This window comes from Quercus robur, chromosome 5, assembly GCF_932294415.1.
Source record: "Quercus robur chromosome 5, dhQueRobu3.1, whole genome shotgun sequence".
Lineage (NCBI taxonomy): Eukaryota > Viridiplantae > Streptophyta > Magnoliopsida > Fagales > Fagaceae > Quercus > Quercus robur.
In genome coordinates, this window is record NC_065538.1 from 65,544,530 (window position 1) to 65,558,605 (window position 14,076).

The 14,076-nt window shown below is 33.1% G+C and overlaps 1 protein-coding gene across 5 annotated transcripts; it reads left to right on the forward strand.

Annotated features, from left to right (window-relative positions):
• The first annotated feature begins 3,841 nt into the window (after positions 1-3,841).
• LOC126726711 (protein TRIGALACTOSYLDIACYLGLYCEROL 1, chloroplastic) lies at positions 3,842-9,363 on the forward strand. 5 transcript variants are annotated; one of them, XM_050432051.1, is made up of 4 exons: positions 3,842-4,000; positions 4,443-4,557; positions 7,700-7,958; positions 8,038-9,363. In XM_050432051.1, exon 4 carries the CDS (start codon positions 8,089-8,091, stop codon positions 9,052-9,054), a length of 966 nt encoding a protein of 321 aa, XP_050288008.1. In that variant the 5' UTR covers positions 3,842-4,000; positions 4,443-4,557; positions 7,700-7,958; positions 8,038-8,088; the 3' UTR covers positions 9,055-9,363. The 5 variants fall into 5 exon arrangements, with proteins under 5 accessions (XP_050288008.1, XP_050288004.1, XP_050288005.1 ...); XM_050432047.1 differs by having other exon boundaries at positions 8,055-9,363; XM_050432048.1 differs by having other exon boundaries at positions 7,706-7,958; positions 8,055-9,363.
• Positions 9,364-14,076: the final 4,713 nt, after the last annotated feature.

Below are 14,076 nucleotides of genomic sequence, written 5' to 3' on the forward strand. Positions count from 1 at the left end.
ATGGGTTTCATTTAAGGTTTTTGTCCCCTTAGAAATGGGAATTTTATATTATTTTTCACATATTAATAGTTTACAAACCAAATTTATGTACAACATAGAGACGTCATATTCATGTCATCCCACAAATGATAGGGAGGCTCCACAAAATTTTTTTTTTAATTTTTAATTTTTTTAAATCTGATATTTCCATGACAAAACCAAAACTTAGGCATTTCAGGCCCACCCCTACTTGCCATGCCAATTTTCCTCTTTTTCTAAATATAAACTTCATGGGCTTTGGCCATGGCTGCGTTTGGGAATTTTTTTTTCTTTTATTTATGGGCTTGATTCCTTTTGGACATAGGTGGCCCTTTCAATGAAGAATGAAGATTGTAGGCCAGTGTCAATCGTGGGTTGGGTCAGGCTTTTGGGCCTTTGGCATAGGAAAAAAATGCAAAAGCAAAAGTGTCCTCTACACTATTTTAGTTGTCTCTTCTCCTAATTAACTCAATCCTATTTCCAATCTACCTAACCTCAACAATTCCCTTTTTAAGAATTTTTTTATATTATCCGTACCATCTACCTATTTTTATATTTTCTTCTCTCTCTCTCTCTCTCTCTATATATATATATATATATATATCAATTTTTTGTGTAAACAAAAATTGAACTCCAAATCTTTTATTTAACTATCAAAGATTTTATCAATTGATATCACTTGATATCATATTTAGTGATTTTTTTTTCAACTACCAAACTAAAGTTTTCAAAAAAAAAAAAAAAAAAAGGACAACATTATATTATATAAAAGTGAAAATTATTTTTTAATGAAAATACAAAGACATAAAAAGAAAACCAAAAATTATGCTTAAAATTTAAAACCCAAAGAATCAATGTTTAAAGTTAAAAAAATAAATAAATAAATAAACGTTATGGAAATTCATAATGAGTTTTTATTCGAACACAACAAAGTCTCACAACATTTTTACAATATGTTGACATCACTCACCATAGGTATGAACAAAATTATTAATTTTTTCAATTAAGGGTATACCTAGTATTTTTCATGATTTTTTTTTTACAGATATAATATAATCTTTTTTTTTTTTTTTTATAGAATATATCCTTTAAATTTGTGAAGCTAGTAGAAATTGTTAATAACAATTGGGTATTTCGCATATTACCAATACATTAGGGGGATATTGCCCGATTTAAAAGTTTATGGGAGATTGAATAGTACCCCATAGTTAAAGGGGGGAGTGCAATTAATCCAAGGTTAAATAATATATTAAGTTTTAAATTTATGGTCTAAAGTTCAATAGTCTAAAAAGTTTACAAGAGAATAAAAGAAAAACTAAATGCCCTGGACCAAATATCAACCTTAGGTGCATTTTTTATAATATATAAAATATGTAATAAAGTTAATAGAATAAAAACCAACATTTAAATTTTACTCAGATTTATCATGGTAGGCGTATGGGGTAGAAACCGAATAACTCTCTTGAGTTGGGCCCTTAATTGAAACAACTCATTTATAGAAATGGGCTTAAAAACTACTTTCAAAATAGTGAAAAGAAATTTTAAAGTAAAAAGACTTATATACTGTAAGATATGATATATGAAGAAAGTTCTTTTATAAACTCACCTCAGTTTGTCCAAGGAAGGCTAATACATAGTGATAATCATAATATAATATCCAAGTTTTTTACAATAATCTCTCTCTCCAGGCTTAATCTTATTTTTTAAGATCCTTAACACAATGGATCTTTTCCTATTTATAGGTTAGTTGCTTCCATCTCAGCTGTCCACTTGTAGGATGGATGATTCTTCAAGTGAGATACTTGTCTCATCTTTCCACTCACCTCCTTTTGAGGCTAAGATGTGAAGGTAACAAGCTCTCAGAGCACTATTCTGGAGGGTCATTCAGTCATAAATACGGCATAACTGGTTGGTGTAATATATTTAATGTAGAGGAGATAGTTGCTTTATTAGGAAATTTCCTCCAACCTTCACTTGAGTAAATTATTATTCTTTTGCCAGATTGTATCCTAGGTGTAGTCTGATAATCTTCAATTGCCTGCCTATGCTTCTGAGCTTGCCCTTCTCCTTGGTCCGTTTTCGAACAAGTCTTCTATGTCTATGGGCCAAATCTTTTTAACTTTGGATTTGAAATGCTTGGTTTGAACTTTGATCCTAATTCTCTTTCATTAGCGCACAATTGAGCCTTTTTAAAGCTCAAACCAGGCCCAATCCTCTCTGATTTAACCTTCGCCCCTACAGTAGGATGATGCATGTACGGTGTATTAGGTTGATTTAGCCCAAGTGATTCAAATAAGTTTAATAATATTTTTAAAAATGTCAATGATGTCTTATAGAAGGTAACTAACACTAAAAATATATTACACAAATTTTACTAAAAACATCTGCCATATTTAATACATTTTTTTTTTATAAATATTAAATCTATATAATAAATTTTTATGTACTATAAATGAAGATGACTAAAGAAATTTTGATATAAAATACAGAAAAGGCTTATGGGAGTTTTTTTTAATACTAAGAGCATCCACAGCAGTGGATGTAAAATTTTAGCTATTTAGCTATACAAAAAGTCACTTTATCTATTTTACCTACATACATGTTACAGCAGTGGATCTATTTTAGCTTTTAACACAATAAAATAATATAAACACTACAATAAAATAATATTTCATTCAACCACCAACGTTCAGCCACGACCACCGCCAAATCCATAAAAATCACTGCACAACCACAACAACCACAACACGTCGTGTCCATCAAAACCAGTGAAGAAGAACAAAACAAAAACCCAGAAAAATCAACACAGCCAAACTGAAACCCATGCCCGATACCCTGTCCGTTTCGGTACCGGCCGACGAGACCTGCGCCAAGGGGCATGGTTTCACGGTCTTCACTGACGAATCGAGCCCTAACTGATACTGACCGCCCGATTTCGCCGCCAACGGCGTGGCTTGGTCCTTCTCGATCGAAACGGAATGAGTGCAAAGCGAAACGGAAGGGTCTGTGGCGGCTGGGCTTGTGAGATCGACGATGGAGAGAAGGTTTGTGGCGGTTGGGCTTGTGAGATCGGCGATGGAGAAAAGGGTCGGCGGCTGGGCTTGTGAGATCGGCGATGGAGAGAAGGGTTTGTGGCGGTTGGGCTTGTGAGATCGGCGATGGAGAGAAGGTCTGTGGAGGAAGAAAGAAGAGATGGAGAGACAGTGAGGAGAGAGACACGGAGAATGAAATGCAGAAATAATAAAAAATAAAAAGGTAATGTGAACATAAAATAAAAAATTAATATTTTTTTTTAGCTTTGATGAACAGTGCACATCTATATATAGATGTGCACTGTAGCAATGGAGCTAAATTTTTTAGATTTAGCTCCACTGCTGCAGCCAAGTTTTTGTGTTTGTGGAGCTAAATTTTAGCATTATAGCATTATAGCTCCACTGCTGCAAACGCTCTAATAAATTCAATAATGGATATTGACCCGTACATATTATCCAAATATACCTTAAAAAATTACATCAAATTTTTTGTTTTTGTTTTGTTTTATATATATATATATATATAACACTTGGTGGTTACCTTGAATTGGAATGAATTTGTTGCAAAAGGCAAGTTTTATACCTTCTTTTACGGCTGAAATTGGAAGTTGTTACCATTAAATAAAATATATTAAAAAAAAAAGTTAAAAAGTTAAAATTAAAAGTAAAAAATAAAAAATAAAAAATAAAAATTTGTAGGAGAAAGTGGATGACTTTGCTAATGGGACCGGCTCACCTCCCATTTTTAAATAGATTTGAGACACCTGTCAAATGATAAATCTAATGGGCAAAAACAAAACCACGTTACCCAACCTTATTTATCACACCTCTACTCTCTTTTTTGTCTCAAACTCTCTCCCTCTGCAACATCACTGTTGCCTCACCATCACTGGAAAGAAGTCGCCGGAGAGAAGACGCCGGTGACTCCGCCCCCCACTACTGTCATCAGGGTTAGATAAATTTCTGGGTTGGTGTTAAATAATAATCAATCATTTGTTCAAAAATTTTCACAACTGCATCTGCCATAGAGAGTATTTCTCTTACTTTTTGACTTCATATGATATTCTCCTTTCCTTCATAGATTCTTGTGAAATTTGTACTGGGTTTGGTGTCTTCATTTTCTTGCTACTGCTTTTGCTCTTTTTTGCTGCTCAAGTGGGGTCTAATTCTACTGTTTTGCTCAAAACTGTGCCTTGCCTTTAGCTTTTGTGTTCAATTTCTGTCTTTATCTAATGTGGTATATTGACATTGGATGGTGTAAATATGGCCTTTTACACCGCATCTTTATCAAATTTTGTATGCACTCTTTTTTCAGTTTAGTATAGTTTATCTGGGAGAGTATTTACACCATATATATTCTTTATTATATAAGTCTCTCTCTCCTTTTTACAGGCACCAGCAGGAAACGCAGTGAACACACTACACAACACAACACAACACAACACAATCACAGCCAAGCCACCCTCTGCAGCCTCACTCCCAAATGGTTCTTATACTTTTTTTTTAGGTAAGGTTTTGTAACTATCCTTTCCACAATTACATTTATTTTTATTTTGCATCTATAGCTATTATCTATATATCTCTGTCTGTCACAAGAATTTCTTTTATTTATTATCAAATTTTAAATAAAAATAATTTCCACGATCGATTATGCTCCTGATTATTTGCTGGGATTTTATGCTATATGTGTATTTGTTGTTTTAAAATTTGAAGGAGTACTAGATGGTGCACTGTGTTTGTGTGAGAGAGAGAGATTGCTTTTCTGAAACCATGTTAAGTAAGGTCAGACCCAGTTGTGATTTTCCAATGCAGCATCTCTGAAATAGTCTTTCATTGGATTTGAAACCCATCGTTTCTTAGATTCGAAACTAAAAAAATCATTGCTTTCCTTTTCTTCAAACACTATACATACTCTACCAAGTGCTTTCAAGATAAAGCCTATAACAAGGCTTTTATGTTGTGGTCGGATGGTGATAGTTAGTACCCATTGGAGAAGTATATGGAAATTGTATGTGTAAATTGCATTGGGAGATAATTATGGATACAGGGCACCTATATCTTCGTAATGATATAGGTAAAGAAATGTGGGGTCTTGTATTTTGCTTGTTTTGGATTTGCTGGGTCATGCAAAAGGCGACAATTGAACTATTTGAAGAATTTTTGGGAGGAAGCACATGTTGGAGGGCACACTTTGGTGAACATTATAGCAATGAAATTTGGAAGGCAATTCCTTTGTGTGACGTGGTTTCCGTGGAGAGAGGATTGCACATACTTTTGAGGTTTGTGAATTATTAGTAACTTGGATCTCTTGTTTGGGTCGAGGAATTGGTTTGGGAATCATTCATCAGATATTTGGAATTTCATCCCGTTATGTTTGATGTGGCTATTGTGGTTTGAGTGAAATAGTTAGATTTTTGAAGATGAAGAAACATCAAGGGCCCAGTTGGAGTTATTGCTGAATTGAACTCTGTTTGATTGGGCTCTTGCGTGGGGTCTTACAAATTGCCACTCTCTATTTTGGGCATAATTCTTTTGCCTCAGATCAGCTTGACCTCCAAATCTCCTCTCCCTGCAAATTTTCTTTTCTTCGAAGCTATAAGATTGTTTTAAAAATGTTGTCGGCATTACATGTTTGATGATATTTTGTATGAAACATGGTTGTAGTAAATTATAACCGGTTCTGCACGACTCCTTGGCCACCATTTATTTGGCAATATGTCTAATTGTTTGATGAGATAATGGATAGAGGAAAATTGTGATTTAGTATATTAGACCAATTTGGGAATTGTATGACTATAGAGCTTGTTATGGTCCATGTAGGACCTGATATGTCATGCCTTAATAGTTAAATTGTATCTAACTAATGGTTCAAACAGTTATCATAATAGTGGATCGATATTAAGAAGATTAACATGGCAGTAAAAATAAGGGAATTATTTTAAAAGACCCTTGGAGATTTGGCTTTGCACTTTGGTGAAATCGTGTTCAAACTTTATAAGCATGTTCAACCCCCCCTCTCCCAAACCTTTCACAACTACTTTAGGAAGGGCAGATCATGGCATTTTACTGTGCTATTCTAATTGATGAGTCATGAGAGAATTGAGCTGGTTTGCACTAAGTGATGCACAAAAATTAGTGTTCGTGCTTAGTTCTAGGAAAAACACTAGAGTCATAAATTCTTTGAGTCCAATAATTTGATGATTTGTAGGCACCAAACAATTAGAAAATGGTTAGGGGGCATAACTGGGTTTGTGCCAATCCAGCTAAATTCTTTTATCTTTTATTTGTTTATCATGCATAGTTTCATCAAACATTCATCTTAGAGGTATCTTTTACAAACCCTCCAGCTCAGATTGAGAGGTGCAACACCTTCACAGAAAGGTGAGCAAGGCATCAACTTTCAGGAGAGCTTTCAATAATGCATCCAAATCACTCATGCTTAGAAAAGGATGCAATCATGTCTCCAATCAAACCATTACAATTTGCCTTTAAATTAGTAACATAATTTAATAAATATCTCAATGGCTCAACACTTGTATCTGTTATACACTTATTTTCATCAATATTGTTTGATCATGGTATAAATATTGAAAATTTTATTGATACAATTTGATAAAATGGAAAATATCACTTATCAAAAAAAATAAAATGGAAAATATAGAAAACTGTTTAGAAATGTTTTGTTTGATAAACTTGGAAAATCTATTTTAAACAAGAATTGAAAAATTGTAAGTCACTTTAACACCCAGTGTGAATGCCCTGTTTTGCATCTAGTAACAGTGGGTGTTTTCGATGGCATTGATATAACACTGGTTGGCAAGTCTTGGATAAATGATAAATTCTCCTAGTAGGTCATGCCTAGAGCATTTTAATGAAGCATAAGTGGGGTTTTTTTTTTTTTTTTGGGAGACACATTCCGGTGCATAATAGATGAAGTTATGAAAATTAAGTTTCCATTGAAAAAGTCTTTTGTTGTCGAAAAAGAGCGGACACCATAGGTTTGAAATACCATTGTATCTATAAAAATAATAATAGATACAAAAGAACTCAAGTTGCCTCTTATATAGAGTTGATGAGTTATAGTAGGTTTTTTCATTGGGAGGCTTTTTGCCTTCGCAAAAATAGCATTATTCTTGCATTGTAATTTCTTTCACTTTTTTTATTTTTTAAATTGTTGGTATAATTTCAACTTAGGACTTATCACACCCCATCCAACTTCATCTTCTCAAGGATTTTTTTTTTTTTTTTTCTCCTTTCCCTCAAACCTAAGATGGCTATATCTGATTGTTTTATTGTTTTGTTTGAGTGAAGCTAAGATTAAGATTGTGTCTATTCCATTATTAAATTATTAATGTTCTTCTATGTATGGGCTATACGTGCTGAAATTATTTGTAAACATTTTACAGAGCAAATTCCAAGATAATAAGAGAATCTCAGGATGTCTTCTTACCTTCATATAGTGTAATGGGATTCCCCAAACCTGATACTGACTTATTACACTTCTTAACCTGATCTCTGTTGATTGGACCACTTATAGCTTACTGAATTTTTTATTTTATTGATAGTTTCTTCCATTTTGAAGATGATGTTCATAATTATCTGTTTACTCTGTTCATGTCACATCCCATTTCTTATAATTTTGTTGGTAGATTCAGGTTTCACCCTCAATTGAGACAACTATTGCTTGGTCTCACAGCTGTTTGGCTACAGTATTTTTAGAAGAGCCCATTCCACCCAATGATATTGGGTTCCGTAATTTTTTGAGGTATTGTGACACAGATTACAGAATCTTTGTCACCTGTCTGGCTCTCTCTCTCTACCATACAAACGCCTGAAATCAGATTATCAACAGCTGGAAACTATGCAGACTGTTTCACATCTTCATTCATCCTTGTACTTCTCTAACAGGTTTCTCTCTCTCTCTCTCTCTCTCTCTTGCATGCATGCACATGCTTTGTGCTTGATGTCTATCAACTTCTTATTTAAGTTTTAAACAATTTGCAGAAGAAACACTATAAATCGAGATAGGCAGACAAAAATGCAATACTCTTATCAACATCGCTTTGCAGTAAGACCTTCGACTTATAAATTTCTAATGCCTGTGCCACCAACTAGATTGTGTGCTATTCCCAACGAAGGTGATGGTTACCCATCTGCCCATGTGTTAGAAGAAGATACAAATACCAACCACGCACCTAATCTGGAACCAGAGACTTTATTTAGCAAATGGTCACCACCTAGGTATCTGTGGAGGGGATTGACAGTTCCTATACTGGCAGGGCAGGTTATTATCAGGACAATAAAGGGAAAAGTCCACTGGAGGAATACTATCCAACAGCTGGAGAGAGTTGGGCCAAGATCAGTGGGTGTCTGTCTTCTAACTTCAGCTTTTGTTGGGATGGCTTTCACCATCCAATTTGTTAGGGAATTCACCAGATTGGGATTAAACAGATCTATTGGTGGGGTATTAGCACTGGCCTTCTCAAGGGAACTGAGCCCCGTGGTTACATCAATAGTTGTTGCAGGGCGAATTGGAAGTGCATTTGCAGCAGAGTTAGGAACAATGCAGGTTTCTGAGCAAACTGACACATTAAGAGTCCTTGGGGCAGACCCTGTTGATTATCTTGTGACTCCTAGGGTAATTGCCTCCTGTATTGCGCTGCCATTTTTGACTCTTATGTGTTTCACAGTGGGGTTGGCATCTAGTGCGCTCTTGGCTGATAGTGTTTATGGGATTAGCATTAACATTATCTTGGATTCTGCCCAGAGAGCGCTTAAAGCTTGGGACATAATTAGTGCAATGATAAAGTCGCAAGTGTTTGGTGCAATAATATCTGTTGTGAGCTGTGCATGGGGGGTTACTACTTTGGGAGGTGCTAAAGGTGTTGGGGAGTCTACTACTTCAGCTGTGGTTATCTCACTTGTTGGTATATTTATGGCTGACTTTGCACTCTCTTACGTCTTCTTCCAAGGTGCTGGAGATTCACTTAAGAATTGCGTATAAACAGTTGGTGAGTCTGTTGTTTAATGGGAGTTTCTGCCATTCTTGTCAGTCAATGGATATTGCCTAGAATTTAGATGAGCAAAACACACATCATGTATAAATAGTTGCTACTTTATGATTTTTAGCCATGTGCATTCCAGCTTGATTTCCCCTTCCTATTACTTTATTTTTTAAGGTAGAAGTGTTGGGGATGTCGCTTCCCCCATTATATGTTGACTTCCATATTTGTTGTTTAAGGACTTCTATGGGCAACGTTGATTCCTCCTTTTTTAATATTCAAGACAAGATGAATAAGGGGATTTTGGTTAATAGTACTTTTTTTTAATAATTAATTTTCAAAGTAGGATCACTTTGAATATTTTGGGAGCCTTTTCATAATTCTCTCTTGAAGGGACAAATTCAGGTATACACAACACATAACATACCTGACAATGCTAGACAACAAGTCTATGTTGAAATCGTCTTTCCAAAAGGCGAGTATTCTGAAATCGTCTTTGCAAAGGTCAAGTTCAAAAATCGTTTTTCCAAAAGATGAGTTCTAGACTTCTCTTTCAGAAAAACGAGTTCAAAATTAAAACTAAAATAATCTTTTAAAGATGTTTATAGAGTTTACATTTCAATGTATAAATCTATATGTCCAAATTGATATTGGATGGCAAAGGTGTCAACCATGAGTTCCAAGAGTTTATAATCAAAGAGATGTGTCAAAGATGAGTTACAATCTCCTTTTACATGTGCATTGTATGCAACTCCAATTGAGTCGCACCTACATATATACATAGACTATTATAGGGTGACATGAAAAATGCAGGAGTTTGCTAACATTTCAATTAACTCTGTGTCTTTGGAGTGTTGGACATGTTATGATAGGTAAGCCTAGTCAAGTAACTGCAAAGCAACATTCCACAAACGTCACTTAAAAACCATTGTGGTCAAAATTATGAGAAAGGATGTGAGTTTGAGGTGCTAAAGGGCTATGAGCGAGGCATCAATTTCATTATTAGCAAAACTATTAACTTGAAATATGATTAGGAGATATTTGACTTTTGAGATTCAAGCAACAATGATTTTTCGAATATCTACCTACACATCTAAGATGCTTATGTCCAACAAGTTTGCTGTTAATGTATGGTTGTGCATTAAAACTGTTTGTTTTTGTTAAATCATTACTTTTAAAATGAACTAGTTGCTAATTCGTGCGATGCACGGGAAAATTCCAAAATGAAATATTTATGAAGGAGTTTGATAATTGTTCTTTTGTTTGAAGAAAAGGAATGCAAACTAAGTAGTTCATAGTCTTAGTATAGTGGTTTGTTGGAGGGAAAAATAGACTTTTGTACTGTTTAGTTGGTTTGTATATTTTCTTTTTCCAGAATATATGGTAGAATTAAATAGTCTGAATTTTTTATCAGTCATGCGAGTTTGGGTCAAAAATTCATTAAATTACTTATTGCTCCACAGTTGATTTTCCAACTACTATAATTGCAATTAACACCTTCCTTTTGAATGAAATCAATATTGTTGGCCTGAAAAGTATGAAACAAAAATGCCATGAGCGTAGCAACAGAATTGTGCAAAGTCCTTCTCTAGTGTTACTGCTCAAGGCACCTTTTGAGGGAACTTTGTTGGAGAAATATAGCTACATAGGGCTGATTGAACATTTGATAGAAGTGGAGACAAATAACAAAGTCAAAACTCTAATCCAATTACCACTGGTACCAATCTACGCTAACATAGAACATTTGATAGAAGTGGAGACAAACAACAACGTCAAAACTCTAATCCAATTATCGTGGGTACCAATAGTCTACACTGACACAGAACATTTGATACAAGTGGAGACAAACAACAAAGTCAAAACTCTAATCCAATTACCTTGGGTATCAATCTACGCTGACACATAAAATTTGATACAGATATTTGGCATTGTAATACATACACAAATTTCTCATCCCACTATCACAAAGAAAAGCTGCTACAATATTGAAAACTCTAATCGAATTACCTTGGGTATCAATCTATGTTGACACAAATATTTGGCATTGTATTACATACATAGATTTCTCATTCCACTATCACCAAGGGAATTGGGAAAATTTCTTAAGTTGCAACAATATTGATTTATATAACATTGCCTTATTTTGCACACACTACACGAATTAATCTGAGTCGCACTAAAGTCATTGGAATCACACAAGATAAGACCCATTCCAAAAACTTAAGATGAATAGACCATAAAGAGGTAGAGCTCTGATTAAAAACTATCCACACCATAGCATGAAAGAGGCAGTAAAATAAATGTAAAAAGGGAATAAAAAACATCAAGCAAAAGAATAGAGCACAAAACAAACTGGGATTTAGAGATACCTCAACTAAATCATCCAGCTTTTGTTAGTATTTATATACTATGAGGAGAGGAGGAAGGAAGACAGAGAGGCTACCGTTAGAAGGTGGGGAAGGGGAAGGACCTAAATTTGCGTGAGAAACAAAAGGTGGAGAAGGCGAAGGAACTAAACATGGGGAGACTAGAATTTTAAACCGTGAAACAAAAGGGAAGGAAATACAGAAAATTGTAACCGTGATTTTTAAAGGGTTTTCAGTTGAAAAGGCTTGGGTTTGGGTTTTACGGTGGAATTAAATTTACAAGAAGTGGGCTAGTGGAATTAGATTTATAAGAAGTGAGCTTTATAGTGGAGATGGGCTGGAAATTATTTTAATTTTATTAGTATTTTAAAATTGTAAGACAAATTTAGAAAGAATGATGGAAATGACATGGTTACTGATGTGGCTTAACGTGAGCGTAGTAACATTAAATGTTACGCTTCAGCTTTTAGTATTATTATATAGACTGCATGTGGTTTATTATACCTTCAAACAATATATCTATATATATATATATATATGTGTGTGTGTGTGTGTGTGTGTGTATAATTTTTATTTAAATAAATTATTCAAATTCTTCATTATCTTAAAAGAGATTATTATGATAATCAAAATTTTACTCTCTAATTATATATTAAGTTTTGGTTATCATACTAAATATGTATAATTTATTCTCTAAATTTTATTATAGATAACTTGTTCTCTTTAAAAATTAAACAATTTCAAAAAGTAATTTCCATCACTCTATTTTTACAAATATATAATTTTATCATTTTGATTGATATTATTATTTTTTGAAATTGTCCATATTCTTCTAATTATTTTTATTATGCATTATGTTTTCCTAGTTTCTTTTGATGCAATTAACATTTTTAAATTTCAAAGTTATTATTCAAATTTCTCACTCTCTTAAGGAGATTATTATGATAACCAAAACTTATCATATAATTACAATTGATATTACTCAACTAATTGATAATACTCTCAACTCAAACTTGTTTTTTCTCATTCTTAAGTAGGTACACCGAATTGGACCGAAGTGATCTGAAATAGACCAAATGGACCAAATAGATCTAAGTGAAGTGAATGGACCAAATTGAAGTAAATAGACCAAAGTGGACCGAATTGGACCTAATGTACCAAATTGGATAGAATCGACCAAAGTGGACTGAACAGGGCAGAATTGATCAAAGTAGACCGAATGGACCGAAATAGACCAAAGTAAACAAATGGACCGAATTAGACTGAATTGACTAAAGTAGAACGAATTGACCTAATTGAACTCAAGTGGACCGAAGTAGGCCAAATTGGACCGAAGTAAACTGAACTAGACCGAACTAGACCAAATAGAAGAAGTGGACCGAATGCTGATCTGTAATTAACATAGCCAAGATTGTGTTATGATATAAACTCAAATTCTTACTTCCAAAATAATCACGTATTAACTCAAATGAAAATCAAACCAAAACTATTAGAGAAAGAGATGCTACTTGTAATGGGGACAAAAAAATTAACACCAAAGCAAAAGAACCCAAAATAGAGTTTTAAAAATCACGGTGATTCATCATGAGAGAGAGAGAGAGAGAGAGAGAGAGAGAGAGAGAGAGAGAGAGAGAGAGAGAGAGAGAGAGAGAGAGAGAGAGTAACCACTTTTTTCAAGAGAGAATAATAAGAAATTTATATAAAATAATATGAGAAGAAAAAAAGTAATAAATACCAAATTATCTAAGTCATGTTATATTATATAATAAAAAAATATTATATTCTTATATACTATCTTTAAAATGCAATAGTATAACATTTATGAAATCAAAGAGAATAAAAAATATAACAACTTAAAAACATAATTTAATCACATTAACCTAAAGTAGAGTTCCAAATAATGCAAAAATTTATCAACCTAAAGTAAAGATGCAAGAAAACAAAATTCCACCAAAAAATGACAAACAAAATTTTGAGAGACATGAGTGTTTTAGAAGGATTATTTTATTACGTTCTTAGTTGTTACTTTTTTGATTAGTGTGTGTGAGTGAAGTGAGTGTTTTAAAAGAGGTAGTTATTCATGATGGAAATAATAAAAAATAATGAAATAATTAATTTTTATTGAAATAATTTTTTTTGAGAATCTATTGAAATAATTTTTAAAATAGGTAATTTGATGTTGGTATTTTGAAATAAAAAAGTGGTTATATAAAATAAATAAATAAAATAGGTTCTTATACTAAAATAGATGATAAAAAAAAAAAAAAAAAAAATTGCTTGAGCCGAAATGCTCTTAAGAGGACATATTTATATCTATCCTATTATATTATCTTCTTTGTCATCATTATTTGTATCAGAGCTAGAATTCTAGGGTGATATAGTCAATATGGATAAAGCAATGCTGCAATTATTTTGATATAAATAATACAAATATGTGATTTAAAAGAAAGAGAACCAAATTTAATTTTTCCAAAAGAAAATGTTGAAAAATAAATAATAAAGAGAATCAAATTAACAATGGTGAGAAATTCTTAAGTAAACCATAGAAATGACTAAAAATTGAACACTTGAAGTGATATTTTGGCTATTTATTTCAAGTTTAAAAACAAAACAAAAGACTTAAAAAATTCATGAATAAAATTACATAATGAAAGGAAA